General features: G+C 33.7%; 2 protein-coding genes across 22 annotated transcripts; both read right to left on the reverse strand.

The window, feature by feature from the left end:
* Window positions 1-1,397: 1,397 nt before the first annotated feature.
* On the reverse strand, window positions 1,398-5,302 carry LOC102621967 (uncharacterized). 3 transcript variants are annotated; one of them, XR_370530.4, is made up of 4 exons: window positions 4,931-5,292; window positions 3,574-3,689; window positions 2,895-3,421; window positions 1,398-2,134 (listed from the first exon to the last, which is right to left on the reverse strand). XR_370530.4 is itself a non-coding variant. In XM_025098410.2 (3 exons), exons 1-3 carry the CDS (start codon window positions 5,063-5,065, stop codon window positions 2,950-2,952), a joined length of 675 nt encoding a protein of 224 aa, XP_024954178.2. In that variant the 5' UTR covers window positions 5,066-5,302; the 3' UTR covers window positions 2,626-2,949. The 3 variants fall into 3 exon arrangements, 2 of the variants coding, with proteins under 2 accessions (XP_024954178.2, XP_006477336.2); XM_025098410.2 differs by lacking the exon at window positions 1,398-2,134 and having other exon boundaries at window positions 2,626-3,373; window positions 4,931-5,302; XM_006477273.4 differs by lacking the exon at window positions 1,398-2,134 and having other exon boundaries at window positions 2,816-3,421; window positions 4,931-5,291.
* A 1,069-nt stretch (window positions 5,303-6,371) lies between these two features.
* On the reverse strand, window positions 6,372-12,052 carry LOC102622363 (uncharacterized). 19 transcript variants are annotated; one of them, XM_025098405.2, is made up of 10 exons: window positions 11,647-12,038; window positions 10,444-10,545; window positions 9,286-9,521; window positions 8,953-9,225; window positions 8,778-8,854; window positions 8,542-8,687; window positions 8,285-8,364; window positions 7,672-7,728; window positions 6,916-6,974; window positions 6,372-6,827 (listed from the first exon to the last, which is right to left on the reverse strand). In XM_025098405.2, exons 2-10 carry the CDS (start codon window positions 10,529-10,531, stop codon window positions 6,761-6,763), a joined length of 1,083 nt encoding a protein of 360 aa, XP_024954173.2. In that variant the 5' UTR covers window positions 10,532-10,545; window positions 11,647-12,038; the 3' UTR covers window positions 6,372-6,760. The 19 variants fall into 19 exon arrangements, 17 of the variants coding, with proteins under 17 accessions (XP_024954173.2, XP_024954172.2, XP_024954175.2 ...); XM_025098404.2 differs by having other exon boundaries at window positions 8,533-8,687; XM_025098407.2 differs by having other exon boundaries at window positions 8,318-8,364; window positions 11,647-12,036.
* Window positions 12,053-15,859: the final 3,807 nt, after the last annotated feature.

The following is a 15,859-nucleotide window of genomic DNA, read 5'->3' on the forward strand; positions in this document are numbered from 1 at the left end:
GTGATGAGCAGATGTTTGGTGGCAGAAGTCTGCGAGCAGGTGTGTCCTGTAAGAGCTAGGTAACAGGGAAACAGGGGTAAGAATATCCTGCTCATCCACGAGCACGTCATTTGCGAGGCCAATTTCCTGTAAGAAGCATAAAGCCATTCCTGTTGTATTCTTGCTAAGGGTTGATTCGAGGAGACCCCGTCAACGACAGTTGGCGAGGCATGCTCTCCAGCCCGAGAATCTAGGCACGAAGGCCACGCAACCACCCACGACTACGGAAATGAGGAATCCACGTTCGAGAGGTGGGAGGATAACGGACGTAGACTGCGGAAAACTAGGATTCAGAGGAAGCCTATAAAAAGGTAGCCAACGAAGGTAAAAGGGTTAGCGATTTTGAGATTAGAAGGGAGATAAAGAAATTCTAAAGAAGAGAAAACTACCCAAAAGCCATAAGATCTGTGGCAAGCGTTCCCCGAACCTTCATATCTAACTTGAGCGTCAGAGAGTTTGCGCCGGGAAAACAACCGGCGTACTCTGACTTGTCTGTGTGCGCAGGAACCTCTGGAGAAGAAGCTTTACGAGGAGAGATCCTGGTCGTGGTGAAGTTGATCGAGCAGAGACCCTGGTCGTAGAACGAGGAGAACCAGAATCTCGCATCAACATAAATCATGATTCTGTGAAACTACCAAAAATTACTGTAAATGATATGGTGGACTAACTAACTAGATTAATGCAAGTAAGAGAGCAAATGTTCTTTACCTTCTTGATCAATTTCTGTTGTATCAGTCATTTTAGAATAAAAATTTTGTTAAACTTTCTTTTTCACAGAGCAGGAAAAGGATCAGAAAACCCCGATTTGTTGCAAAAAAAATTTATTTTTTATTTAAGAAAAAATATTTTACAAGAATTTCTACTTCTATGGAATTATTATTTGCAGATGAGCAAACTTCGCCAAAAACTGTTACAATCCCAGTCGCATACTAACATTGCCAACATATCATCACTTCTCTGCCGGTGACAGAGAGCTTTAGGAGCCAACTTAACACTGTTTCAACTTAAGAATTTTAATTCATGAAGACTAGCCGGACAAACACTTCAACTCCAGACTCCAACTTGGGCACTAAAAGGAATTTTTTAGTTTCCATGAAACCGAAATGTTAGATAATAGCTAATGCGTAACTACTGTTATGCTAAAATAATTGCAGTTTCCATGGCCACCATAGGAGTCAAGACTCAAGACCTAACCAAAATGTAATGGCCGAGATGAGAGAACACATTGCATCCAACAATCATGAAATGAAAGAATCTTCTCAAGTATGGAAGCAGATACCACACAGATGCTGAATCCTGGAACAAGCAAGGAAAGATCTCACTGGGGCATCCATGCCTTTTTGTCTCAAGCACTCAAATAGATCAATAAAATCACCTCCCTGTTATTTTAAGTAATGCGTACTAGGGTAGCCGGCAGGCTTATTTTCAAGGGGAAAATAATAATAATAACAACAACAATACCTGCCAGGCTTAAAGACTACAATTTGATCGTATCTGGAACTGGTCTTATCTTTCAAGTGAGCGTTTAAAATAGACAAAACTAGACGAGCATGGCAAAGATAATCAGTGCCACGCCATCATCTAAATAAGAACTTACAAACCACATCCCTGTTGCTGTCCCTTAAGTACACTGACAAATGGAATTATACAGCCACAATTTCTGACTGATCCTGACCATAATATTCTAGTAGCACTTCTTAACTTTAACTGACAGACTTATATATAAGGTTGAGCAAGCCTTTCGCTGTAACAAAAAAACCTGACAATGTGCGCGAACTTCACAAAGAGCATTGCAATGCCAATAAAGATGGCTGCTACCAAGTACTGTACAAAGTGCAATCTCAGTCAGGTTTGGGTAAGATGCTGCTAGTAAGAGTAGGCAAGCCATGGCTTATGTCATCTTTGATCAGAACTCCTTGTCAGGAAGACTGGAAGCATCACAATTGCGTAACCTCTCATTTCTTTGTGCTTTCACCAACAACGTAGTAAAATGGTTGAACTTTCAACAAACAGGTCAGCAGCAAAAAGAGAACTTTTTTTTGGGGTCAGGCACAGATTCAACATATTCATCAATGTGCTGAACATAGAAGCAATACTGGTGGAGATTGGAAAGCAAAATCAACATCAAATAATGTAGCAAAAACGGGAGAAGAAGAAGTAAGAACTATATTGATGTCATATACATATAGTATGAGATTTTTTTTTTTTTTTGCCCCCTTGAATTGGAACACAAATTTCCATCCATTAATCCTCTCAATCCCATGGTTGGAATCTAAAGTCAAAAGTTAACATTTATTGTTGCTAATTCATCAATCCCTCGTAAAATTGAATGAAGTGAATCAATGGCCCAAATTTTTTGTCACCACTTTAAGTCAAAAGATTACTAACTATTTATGTGGATACGTGTGGGTGTGTGTGTATGCATGCCAGTCACATTACCCATGGATTGCAACATCAAACATTCACTTGAGCACAAACAGAAGTACGATTGGACACAGTGAAAGCAAGCAAGCAAAAAAAAAAAAAAAAAAAAGCTTCCAAACATTTTAAAAAATTCTCTCAATTTTCATTATCGTATACATGCAATAGATGAAAACTTATGCCAATTGTTTGATAATTTTTTTATAACACAAAAATCCAGCAAAAGCTTCGATCAGTTGTTCCAGAAATAGAATTAGTTAGAAAGCTATCAGATAACCTAACAGAACAAAAAATACCTAATTTATCTGTATCATCTAACCTTCTACCATGTTGAACATAAAGAAACTGTCCATAATTGATGTATAGGAGCAACCTCTCAAATCTGAGAAGGACCTCAAATGGTATTTAAGGAGGAATCATTCATATCATATTACCAATAAAATTATGGCTGTACAATGGTGTTGACCAACTGAATTGCATGTTGACTCATCAAGCAAAGCCAGGAGGGAAATCAGGGTCCTCATCACTGCCATCAACTGGCTGTCTGTGCTCCACTTCTTTAGAAAATCCAGCTGGACATGGGTGAAGAGGTTCTTCCTTGCTTTCTTCCACAGGTTCTTTATTGTAAGTCACAGGCACCTGCAGTCTGTCTTGGGGTTGCTTCTCATGATTGTTGTCATCATGATTACGGGGCAGAGAGAAACCCGGTGGTTCTTTTGGCTCATAATCAGATACTGTATCATCAACCTTACCGGATGAGAACGTAATGGGAGAATGACGGCCAGCTTCCTTTGTAACTGCCATCATACCAGAAGTAGATGAGTCTCCGACTCTAGTCCCTCCTGGATTCACTAATTTGTCATAGACAGTTTGCACTGTTTCCATAATTTCACTTTTCATGCCATCCTCCGATCTGATTATTTTCCATACACCATCAGACATCTGGCTCATTACTTTGCTTCTGACGGTTGCAGTCAGGATAAGACCATTAGCGAATTTTAAGAAAATGAGTATTAAAGGAATGAATTTTTTTTATGAATATTAAGTACCTTATACTAGAAAAAGAGGAAAACTCGCCCAACTAGCTTATACTATAAAAAGAGGAAAACTCACCCAACTTCCTCGTATATGGCATCAGAAAGTTGTCTAGGCTTCATATTTTCAGCACCTGCACGATTAAGTGCCGCTGACTGCTTCACTGCCGAAATAATATTGTTGCGCAACTCTTCCTGCAATTATTGCCTTCTTTAGGATTTCCCTTACATATTGGCTAAAAATAAATGCAAAACCCACAACAAAACCACAAGAAGGCTTCTAGAGAAACTACTTGAACTATCTTCTTTTTGTAAAATTCTGCATTCACTAGGAAAAGAGATGCTGGGCAACAAGGGCAAAGAAGTTTTTGGAAATTTCTCAAATAGGTTGAATGTTAAAGCAGCTCTAAGTATATATATATATACGGATATTGTTAGGATTAATCTAGTAAAACTATAGATAGATCAGAATCAATAAATGACTTGCCAAACAATTCTATATAAAACAAAATTTCATCATTTTCCTGGCGGGGAAGAGTTGTACTAACAGCAAGCATTGAAGAAAAAAACTCCAGAATTCAAACAAATAAAATTGACGAAGCATTCAATTTTTCAGATTTCTACCTCAATAGGAGGTGACAATGGAAGCATTATAAGATCCTCCAAAAAGAAAATACACTTGACCCCCCCCCCCCCCCCCCCCCCCCAACAAAAAAAAAAATGCCAACTTTTCGGATTAGTATCCAAATTAACAGATTGAATTTTTCAGCATTCAACGGAGTTAAAGAGGAGTGCTTATCTAAGAGATATCATGTAACTCAATTAAAAGGCTTACATTTAAGTTATTTCACTTCCCTATTTTACGTAACTGAAGCTCTCTTTGCGTTCAAGTGCCACGTGACAAAGATAAATGTTGACGACGTGTGAAAAGCAAACTCAGTCACACATTACATCAGATAACAAGCAAACACTGTTGTTCCATCTTGGCCAACCACAAGACAGCAATTGGATATGAGACTAAATACGAAATCACTCATTCCCCAAATTAATAAATAGTAATCAACACAAACTACAGCCATAGTTTCTCCAAAACAATGTATAAATTGTTTCTATATCTGAATGCACCATTCAATTGAAATATCAAGTGATAATTAAAGCATAGCAAGACTAGAAACTAGATCCCTTCCCACCCACGTGAGCGGATTCGAACCACAGATCTCTTGTACCTCCCAGGAGAGGTTTTACCAGCTAAACTAACTGACACCCACAACTTTAATTATGAGGTAATTCGCAATTCCAAGTTCGCAATAATAATAATAATAATAATAATAATAATTGCTATTAAAAAGAAAAAGGTACTTTCATTTATGGTACCAGGATTCAAACCCTAAGAGATTGTGTGAAGAAATTAAGAATGTAAGAAAAGGTGGACTTACATCGTCCTTGAGTTTGCGAATGATCTTGAGACGAAGCCTGTCGAAGTCGCCGTCGTCTTTGAGTTTCGCAATCACCTCGTCTTTGCTAACTGTAACTGTTGCTCGGTTTCTGTTTTCAGTGCCTTTGTTTTCCATCGCTGTAAATTCTTACACTGAATTTGCTACTGTTGTCTATTCAAGCAGACACAGTAGTTGCCCTGCCTACGTGGAGTTGTCGCCCTCTTGTATTCCCATGTTATCTCCTTTTCTTTTCGTTTCTTTTTTTGTTCAGTTTTTTTTTTATAATATAAGAAATGGATTTAGCTGTAATATATTCATCGCCTTAATATATTTTAAACGAGAGAAAATTATCAAAAGGAAAGATTGAGTTTAATAACTAAACTAACTGTGTTTTCCAAAAATTAGAATGTCCTAGTCGGCATGTACTTTTGTGTGTTTTAAAAGTCATGTAGTCGGTGCTTTCTTCCTTTTTTTTTTTTTTTTTTCTTGAGAATTATTAAATTATTCTTGCTCATGGTGTGAAATTTTAATAGAGTTTCTGCACATGGCATTGGTTGCAACTAGAGCAGTGCTACTGCTGAGAGCTTTCGAGAATTAAATAAAAAAAAAAAATTATTTTGACAATTTAACTTAAGCTTACTTTATTTCGACAATTTTATTTTTTTTTTCTCTCACATAACAATATAATTATATAATATTATGGTACACTTAGGTTCTGTCTCAAATTAATTTAAAATAATTATATTTTAAAAGTTATAACACAAAAATATTTAATGAACACTAATTGCTATAATTTAAAAATTAAGTTAATATAATTTTATAATTATATAATAATTATAACTCTACTAATTTTATCCAAATTACTATTTAAAAATTTACAATATATTATTAATTTTTATTTTTTAATTTAAATATTTTTTCCACAAAACCCGTAATTTACAACACCTTAATACCAAACAAAATCTTACAAATGATGATATTTACGTCATGAAACCCAAACAAAATCTTACAAATGATAATATTTACGTCATGAAACAATATCTAGGATAGTGGTAAATATCAAATGATTACGTAATTGAGAATTTATTCTCAAATAATGTTTGATAATTGATAATTGATAATTGCTAAGGGGGCTGGGTGAGAAATCAACTAATCAGATCAAGCCGGCAAAAATGCTAACGCATTTAAGCATAAAAGAACAAACCAAATCAACTGTACTTGGTAAAACTTCTTACAGGCAAAACACAATTTAGAAGTTAGATTGTAACCTCAAATCTCGATTCCCAAACATGCACTTACCAGAGACCATTGAAAGAAGAATAAAGATAAATTCCCAAACATGTACCGCTTGAGTTACATACTTACGACATATTGAAAGTGTCATTCTTCCTCGAGGTCCTTTCTAAATAATCACTAACCAGAGACACTTGTCAAACGCAAGTGAACAAATTAACTATTTACATTCAGCTATCATTGACAGCATCATAGGCCAAACCAAGTTCGGGACATTATCTTAAGTCTAATCTCATTACTGCTACCTACCATAAGCATTTTTCACCCCCATCCTCTCTTAGAAAGGAGAAGGACAAAAAAGAGAAAAGATCAATGAAATAGAAACCTCAGCTGGGGCAGTACTGCCAATATAATCTATATACAAGTTGGTAACCACCCCTCTAGTAAGAACCAAAATATAAGTACAAGTAGTTTACAACATAACAACATAATCAGTCCCAAATGCAGGGATTAGAATAAATTGGCTTCACTGAATTACTGGCTTCACTGTTTTTAACCCACCATCACGAAGCCGGCATCGCAATACTGGTATCGCAATCATTTTTGGGACGACTGATGTGTCCTTTTCCGTGTGTGACGCTTATCCATTACAAAACTTGAATTTCTGCAAATGTTACCAACAAAAATTAATGGACATCTCTACCAAAACTGCAGTTCGGGCTCTCCACAATGAACTTAAATATTACACTTACGAATCATTGTCTTGCTTTTTACTTGATGACTCCCACATTGACCAAGATGGTCCACCCACCTGTCAAGAATGTTGAGCAGCTCAGCTTTGGACAGAATTTTATTACAAAGACAACTAGGTTACTAAAGGCTCAATACACTCCAGAAGTCAAGTAGGGTTAAGTCCCACAAATATCAGCCTTTATCGAGTGGCAAAGAAAAGAAACATTTTACAATAAAAAAAGGCATCAACCAGGCAATTGTTAACTCAGTATGACCTTTGACTATTCATATCAGAATCTAACCTCAACATGGTCTATTTGGCACCTAATGTTTAATGTTCTCTCCATGACCTATTTAGTAATCAAAATCCAAGGAAAGATGCATGTAGATGTTAATAGACTGTGTCAAGAGGAATTTTGGGATTTTAAAGAGCTGCCATAGGCTGTATTTATCCCACCACTCAAACACACTCATTCACCCTCCATCAGAATTGTGTACTTTCTCAAATCATCATGAATCTGCTAGTTACCATGGGAGCTACATTGATAACAATAGTATGAATGCATTATTGATGCTGTTATATACATAAATCATTTGCTTAAAACAAAGTGTAAGCAAATCAGAGAACTGTGCATACAAAAATGAAGTTTGACAACTGGACCTCGTCATCTAATTCTAAATGATTAGTCGTGCCAAAAATGCATTGTCATCACCTAATAAATTAGAACATGCAATATTCTTCTGGAAATATTATACAATATCATGAGCATACTGACAGGATGGCACAACTGCTTGATGCTTCTGCTATGGGCTTCCAGGTACTCTTCATATGACTGCAATAATGGATCAGGAGATCAAGAGTAAGTTATCCACCCAAGGGGAAAAAGCTAAGCATAAGCTTTTGCAAAAGGCAGTTCTTCGCTTCATCCTATTATCTACACAAATAAACTTTCATTTGCATAGTTAGGATTAAAAAATGCACCAAAACAATGCCACAACTTCCCTCCACTGTGTTCAAGCAGCACCAGATTATAATAGAGAATGCAAAACCAAAATTTTTGAAGTGGATCTACCGTGTTGTTAAGCTGTGAAGGGCTAAACTGGCTTGATTTATTGGCCCACACCTAGTAAAGAAGATATAAAAGGATCTTGACTGAAAATGCAAAACTTTCAGTCGATTTAAAGTAAGATCCAAATGCAATTTATTATTGTAATTTATAAATGAGGCTAACAAATATAATCATTGTATACACTATCACTGTCTGAAGGTAATTCATTATCTGTTCCAATCAAACCAGGCTAACAATGAATTGATACATGGCCAAGAAATGTCTGCTTAAAGCATAGTTTTTCAGGTATTAGTTACAATATATATGATAGAAAAAATACCATTTCCAAGTTTGAGAAGACAGGAACCAATACCATTTCAAGAAAATCATCCTCTGTTATTGTGCTGGCAAGAGGACTGTCTGCAGACAAACCCCAAAAATCATATCGAGAAGACAAATCACAATCCACTTGTAAATTACTGAGGTTTCCCTTGCGAGAATGATATATCCTAGAAAATTTTGATGACATAGAAGTGAAAGGCAAATTTTCAGCATCACCACCACATCTCTGTGCTAAATGAAAATTACTTGGTCCACCTTGATGTTGGTAGAGGAAGGAAGGATAAGGCATGGGTGTCTTTCCCAAAGGCACATGCAGTGGAGGCTTATGATATTCTTCATCTCCCAGAGAGCATGAAGGCTCTATACAAGGCCTCTTTGCAGGAAGATCATCCCTGTGGAAACTGTATTGGCATTAAGTCACGGTAAACTAAAGGGCTCAGGAAGTACATCTGGTGCAATACAAGATCATTCAGTGTGTAAGATGAAGATACCTTGTCTGAATGCCGTCCACATCATCCTTTCCATCAAGAAGGTCACAGAGAGCTTCCCCAATATCTTGGGGTAATTCCTAGGAAGAATACACAAACACAAGCATAAAATAGAGCTGCATTTAAGTTTGTAAGGATAAGAGTAAAAAGGAAAAACCAAAATGCAATATATAGACACCTGGCAATCTCTGCTAATTTTCACAGGTTTGTAGTCATTCAATGGATTCTTGAGATGAAGAGTCTTTTGGAAAGGTAAAGTATTTAATCGAAGCCATTTGACTTTAAAACTGCGTCCCCAAGGATTATTTTTACCATTTCCTTGACTCCAGACATTGTCTCGCCTCCACCCAACAGAAGACATCATTTGGGCATACCCTTGAAAGAAACCACTCATGTTGACACTAAATATAAGAATGACTTTACCAGAGTTCTGCAAAACAGGTGCACTGCTCTATAAAGCATTAAGATTGAGAAAAAGAGTACAATGCATCAAAATAAAAGGGATTCTTACATGAAAGGCTTCCTCCAAAATTGGTTCATTCATGACCTGAGTAGCCCAAATCTCCTTCTCGATTGATAGTTGGATATTTTGATGATTCAAACTCTTAATGATAAAATATCTTGTATTATACAATTTACCCTTTTTGTTGTCCGTAGAATTTTCCAACTGCCCATTAGAATGCCCTGCTTTTGCTTCTTTGGCCAGAGAGGGACAGCGATGCTCGTTAGCTTTGTAGCTTGAGCTCTCTGACAACAAAACTTCTTTAGTGACATGTACTATACATAATTTGACTTAGTTTTGCACTTTAATAACTAATCAAGCATATAGGACAAGCAAACAAGCATCCAATGTCAAATTTTACCCAGGATGTTGGACATTATTTTCAGACAATTTTCAAACAGAAGTTAATAGCATCAAAGTAAATGATTCACGGAGTCAAAACAGCACGAAGATACAGGTAACTCTGGCCACCAACTTACTCGTAAGAAGCACCCTAGAACTAAGTCTACAATTAGGACACTAATTTAAGATTAAAATTTTTTATATGGTCTGGTCATGTGCAAATACACAAACATGTATTGTAAAAAATTAATGAGAGTGCCTCCTAACACTTTAATAACTGGAGAATTCGTGCAATATTTTTATAACTGAAGAATTCGTGCAATATTTTTATAACTGAAGAATTCGTGCAATGCATCCAACAATCCAAGCAATATGGTGTGTTAGAGATGCTATACATATAGATAGTGATGCTTGAGGAAATGTTTCCACAGAGAAGTTTACACAATGAATTAATTTGAGTTCCTTTTATTTTAATTCTTTTGATAGGAAGCCAAAAGTATTTGTATTGAATGAAAAATAGATTCACAAAGAAGTGAAGAAGCAGTCCACATTTATTTGACTTTATGGGAGTCCATGAGATGCAGACATGGGTAAAGAATTTTACAGCTATGTTTATGTAATTCCAATTTTTATAATGTAGGACCTACAGAGATTTTTCTGCATAGAGGCATATGCATAAATTCAACAACTCCTTGACATTGAAGGAAAATTTCCACCTTATACTAAGGAAAAGGAAACTTTTAAGATGGTTTACAAAAACTAAAAAGTATAAAAAGAAAATTATGTGGAGAAAATACAAATAAATCGAGCATGTGTCTTTATTACCTGGATCATCTGAATTCCCCACATCATGTTTTTCAGTCACCGATGAATCGACCACAGAAGCATTTTCTTTAGCAGTATCAGACGACATATCCTTTTAATCTCCTACATCAGAATGCAGGAATATTTATTGAAGATACAATCCGAAAGTGTACATTCTAGCTCGGAGGTTAAAAAAAATATACATAAACACATATAAAAAATAAAAATACTTCTTATGATCATCAACAACTAACAACTGAATCAGAAATAACCATAAATCACATTAGAAGAAAATAAAAGATCAGTTACTAAGCAAAATAGAAGGAGATGGTAATAACATGAATATAGGTAGAAGGCCAGGCATATAATTTAATGAGAGATATTGACTTTAAGGATTCCAGTTTCCTAGAAAACTACTATATCGCAAATTAGTAAATTATACTCACTTGCTTGGACTTCATCACCTGCTAACAAGTATGTCAATTTACTTTAAACCTATTAAGATGATGTAAAGGCATGGGTTATGTGAGGAATCACTTAACCACATCCGTTTCGACTCTTTTACTGAGTTTTTGATTTCAGGAAAAAGCTTGACTAACAGCCTCTTTCTCGAGGTAGCACTTCACAAATACTGAAGAGCATAATGAAACTGATAATTCACTCAATCAACATATACCAATTACAACATATATTTCAGCAACCTACCAAAGCAATTCATTGCTTTCGCAATCCAGTGCTTAATATCTTCACTCTAAGTCAGTGCTAGGGCTTCTAATTTTCTAATTCTTCCAAGCATCTTATTCTGAAAGCTATTTGTTCCCATCTTTTTCACTTCAGTAAACTCACCAAGGCCAAATAGAAGTACGTTTACAACACTTAGGGGCATTTCAGATGCTCAAATAACTCCACCATCATTTAATCTCCGAAACAAGCAGGGAAGATACATCAAAACAACCATCCAAGAGAAACAATACGGTTCGTTCAAACAAGTAACAGATAATCAAAACGAAAACCACTTCCAAAATCTCTCAATTTTCCTTCTACCCCCACATTTTCTCAGCAAGCAACCATAAAATAGGCACAAACAAAACCCTAGATATCCTAAACAGTTAAATTGGAGTAAAACATGAGAAACACAAGCTACTACAAATGTATATGAACTAAAACCAGTGAGAAGATCTCAAGTAGAGTAATCACTTTAGAAAAGGAAAAGTTAAATCCTACCTTGTTTAGAATTTAGATAGGAGAGCGGAGTAGATAAGTGTTAAATGCTAATTAAGAAAAATACAAAGTGTGTTTATTTTGTTTCTGATTTTTTTATAAGCTCCGTACTCTGCTGCAGCCCACTTCAACGCTCAAGCCCTAGTTTCGCATCCACCAATTTCCCAAACGATCAACTTTGGATTTTATTTTTCATTTTCTCTTTTGTTTGTAAAGATTTTAATCAAATCATCATCAATTATCGTCCCGTTATTACAATTACCCGCTGGTCTTGAGAGGGTTCCACTGGAACGGACATGATTTGTTTCGAAATTTTGAAAGATCCACAGTGATGCCGACGCGTGGCACTGAACGCAGAGACTCTTCAGTCTTCATGCTGGCCTCTGCCCCACCAACTTTATCTCTTGTGAACTTGAATTCACGATCACGAAGAGAAATTTATCAACTGTGCTGATTTATTTTAAGGAAATCGGAAATTTTTTTTTTTAAAGCTAAATCTCAAAATTATTAATTTAGAGTAATGATGGAGATTATTTTAACTTATTTAGTTGTGTTTAGTCCATTATTTATAAAGTGTAAACTTTTTTACTTTATTGTTAACAAACATTATCATTTAATGATGTTAAAAATGTATCAAATTTAGATCTAGTAATTTGAAACATGTATCAAATTTAGATTTAATAATTGTGTTGTTCACTCATCATTAACTTGCACTTTAAGAAGAAAATAATCATTTTATTGAGATTTTCCAATATTGTTAATAGAAAGCTGGAAATTTATACAATCAGTAAAATTCTGATGGACCGCCAAATGATTCAAAATTTTTTAATGTTCTCGAGGAAATAATGGGCGGAGGAAATATCCAAATCTCTCACTATTAAAGAAGGAAAATGTACCTTCTTTCGTGTCCATAACGTTTTGTCGTTTCCAACTATTGTCTACTTAACGACATGCCGTTCAAATGTCTAAATTATTAAAACGACATGTCTAAATCGTGATACTTTTTTTTTTTTTTTTTTGCCCTTTTGGATTCATACATTACATACAGCCCATTTTGGAGCCCATGAATAAGCGCATAAACTAAACAATTCTCTTCTAAGGATGGGTGTGGTGTGGGAAGAAATCTATCCTTTAAGGCCTTTAGCCTCTCATCTCGCTTCCACTCTTGGATCAAACCAATTTGATTATAAGCAATCCTCGCACGCGTGGATTTGCCACGTCAGAGCCCACAATTTGAGAAATTGGGATACCATAGGCCGTAGTCCATATATGGAACCAAACGATTGCTCAAATGATATACAGTAGCCCGCCGGTGCTGTGCCTAGGATTGTTCTTTTTTTTTATTAAATAAATAAAAGATCAAATTTATTTATATAATTCTGTCATATAAATTATTTAACTCATGAGGTCGTATAGAAAGCCCAGCCAAATTCAGGAACAAGAGGTCCATCAATAACTCAGACAATACCAAATCCTCACCGTCTATATAAATTCATACGATGCCAATCATATATTTTAAAAATTATATACATAGTCCTTTTATAATAAGGATACTACTCAAATATTAAAAATATTCATATTTCAATATATTTTTTATATATCAATGTATTGAAATATATTTTTTAGTCTGTTAATAACATTCTCACAGTCTCACTTTATAAAGATAAAAATATCCTCATTAGAGAATTATTATATATGTGTGTGTGTGTTCGCGCGCGCGCACGCGCATGTTCTTTTTGTGTGTATACACGTCCAAACATATGCAAAATCCACTTCATGAAATACATAAAATAATAGTTTGAAGGCAAAAAGCAGAATTGCATTGTTAACCTTAGTTTTTTTTATAGAATTTGGAATTTATCGTCCTAGTAGATATCTTTTGTTTTCAGTTGTGCACATAAATTAAACTAAATGACACCGACAAATTCAAAGTATCAAACATCACACCTAAAACGTGGTGGAATTCACAAGGTTGAAAACTTAACACAATAATTCAGAAAATGTCAATTTATTCAATATTGATTAAATTTAAAGCAGTATTCTCAATAGGAAACTTTTTTTTTTTTTAAATTTGTTTCTTTGTTCGTTTTTCTTTCACACTCTCCACGTCTCCATTCTATGTATTGCACAAAATACAAATTAAATTCCCTTTCAAAATAACTAGACTTTTAAGGTAAATAATAAGCCAGTCAAAGTGCGATGGTCTGTGGTCAAATATCGGCTTCTTCTTCTTCTTCTTTTTTTATGCTGAATAAACATGTTTCAAGAAATTAAGTACATCATTCAGTGCAGTGCTCATAATGGACTCAACATTTTTTCTCAGTTAAATAATTGAGTGAATTTAGTCCTCCATCTTCCAAATTACGGCCAATATAATATCGGTGTTAAAGAAAAAAGTATATCATTCAATGACTAAACAGGTTAAATGAAATAGTAATGACAATAATTTAATTTGATTGTATATTGACTTTTGGGGCTTATCCAATCAGAGCTTGCCTCACTAAGGGATTATTTGTTTTGTTTAATCTAAAGTCTGAATTTAATTATTTTTAGACATTTTACAGTTTTTAATTTGTTTGTTTTCTATCACTTATGTATGATTATAAGATGTTTAAGTTTAGATAGAAAAAGTTAAATATTCTATTTTTTACCTTAATGGCAATACATCTCAATAGAATTTTAATATTCTCTCTCATTAATACTCTTATTAAATAAATTGATCTCTTATTATATAATTCATGCTTTATTTTTTTATTTATCCCTTTTTTTGTTATATGCGGTATACAACTATTATTTTTTTTTTTATTGAATGAGAATTTAAACATAATAGAACTTTGGTGAGTGTGTTTTATAATAGGTTCATTTACTTGTATTTATATTTACTATTTTTATAATAGATTTTAAATTTTATTTAATATATTAATTTTAATTCAAATGAGTAAACAATTTTTTATTGGCTTATATAATTAACAAGAAAAATATCAATATAATAAGTATCATATGTTAATGTAAAAAAATTCATGTGTTAGATATATATTTTATTTTTCATACTTTTTTAAGATAATATTATCAATGTTTTTTACTAATCAAATAATTTATTTATAACTTGTCATGTGTTTAACCAATAAATATAGTAGTGATAATATTTATGAGGTTACGTATATCAAAACATCATATTTTATATGTTTTTTAAAAAAATAATTTAAAACTTGTATTCAGATATTGACATATATAATTAAACATATTCAGATTTTAAATAATAAATTTAGACCCATCCAGATTTTAGGAGAAAAAAAAAACACTACTTGAGTCAGCGTTGGATTAAATCCAATTCAACCATCACTTATAATCATAACAAAATCGGTCATTTAACTTATATAAGACAAAGATAATGATATGGTTCATGAATGGAATCATGATAACATAATTATTTTTCATATTTTTATAAGACCCATTTTGTTGGATGACCCATGCTGCTCCATGACGAATGAATATTTTAATAAGATTCGTGATCATAATCTGAATGTTTGTGTTTTTTTTTTTTTAATTTTTTGGATGCATGGTCGGTAGGGCTGGGAAGATCGCATAGTTGACCTATGCATTCAATTATCCTGAGGATCAGGATCACAGTAGCGCTAAAATAAGAGGAACAAGATCCGTAAAACGTTTATAAAAAATCAAGAGTTCAAATAAAAAAAAAATCTTAATTTATCCGAACTCCCTATAAAATTATTATTTCTACTAATTTCATTATAATAAATATTGGGGTTGCGTGGCCACCAATAACATTAATATTAATATATTAATAAAAAAATCTCTAGTGTGAATTTTCTTAGAGGGTAAAAGTTCATTTAGTCCTTATATTTTAAAATTAGTGTCCATTTAGTCTCTGTATTTTTTAAAATATCTCGAAACATCTCTATCGTTAAAGTGTTGATACCCCTACCGTTACTTTTCATTTATTTTAGCTTACTTTTACAATATTACCCTTTAATAATAAGTTTTTTGGACATTAATAAAAAGAAAATAATTAAATTACTAATTTAACCCTAAAAATTTATATTAATTTTTTTACAAGTATTGTTTGCACATTTGATAGTTTGCATACAATTTTTGACAATTAAAAATTAATATAAATTTTTATTTTTATTTTTAGGGTTAAATTGAAATTTTAATTATTTTATTTTTATTAATGTCCAAACAAAAAATTTATTAT

The sequence above is a fragment of the Citrus sinensis genome, chromosome 3 (genome assembly GCF_022201045.2).
Source record: "Citrus sinensis cultivar Valencia sweet orange chromosome 3, DVS_A1.0, whole genome shotgun sequence".
Lineage (NCBI taxonomy): Eukaryota > Viridiplantae > Streptophyta > Magnoliopsida > Sapindales > Rutaceae > Citrus > Citrus sinensis.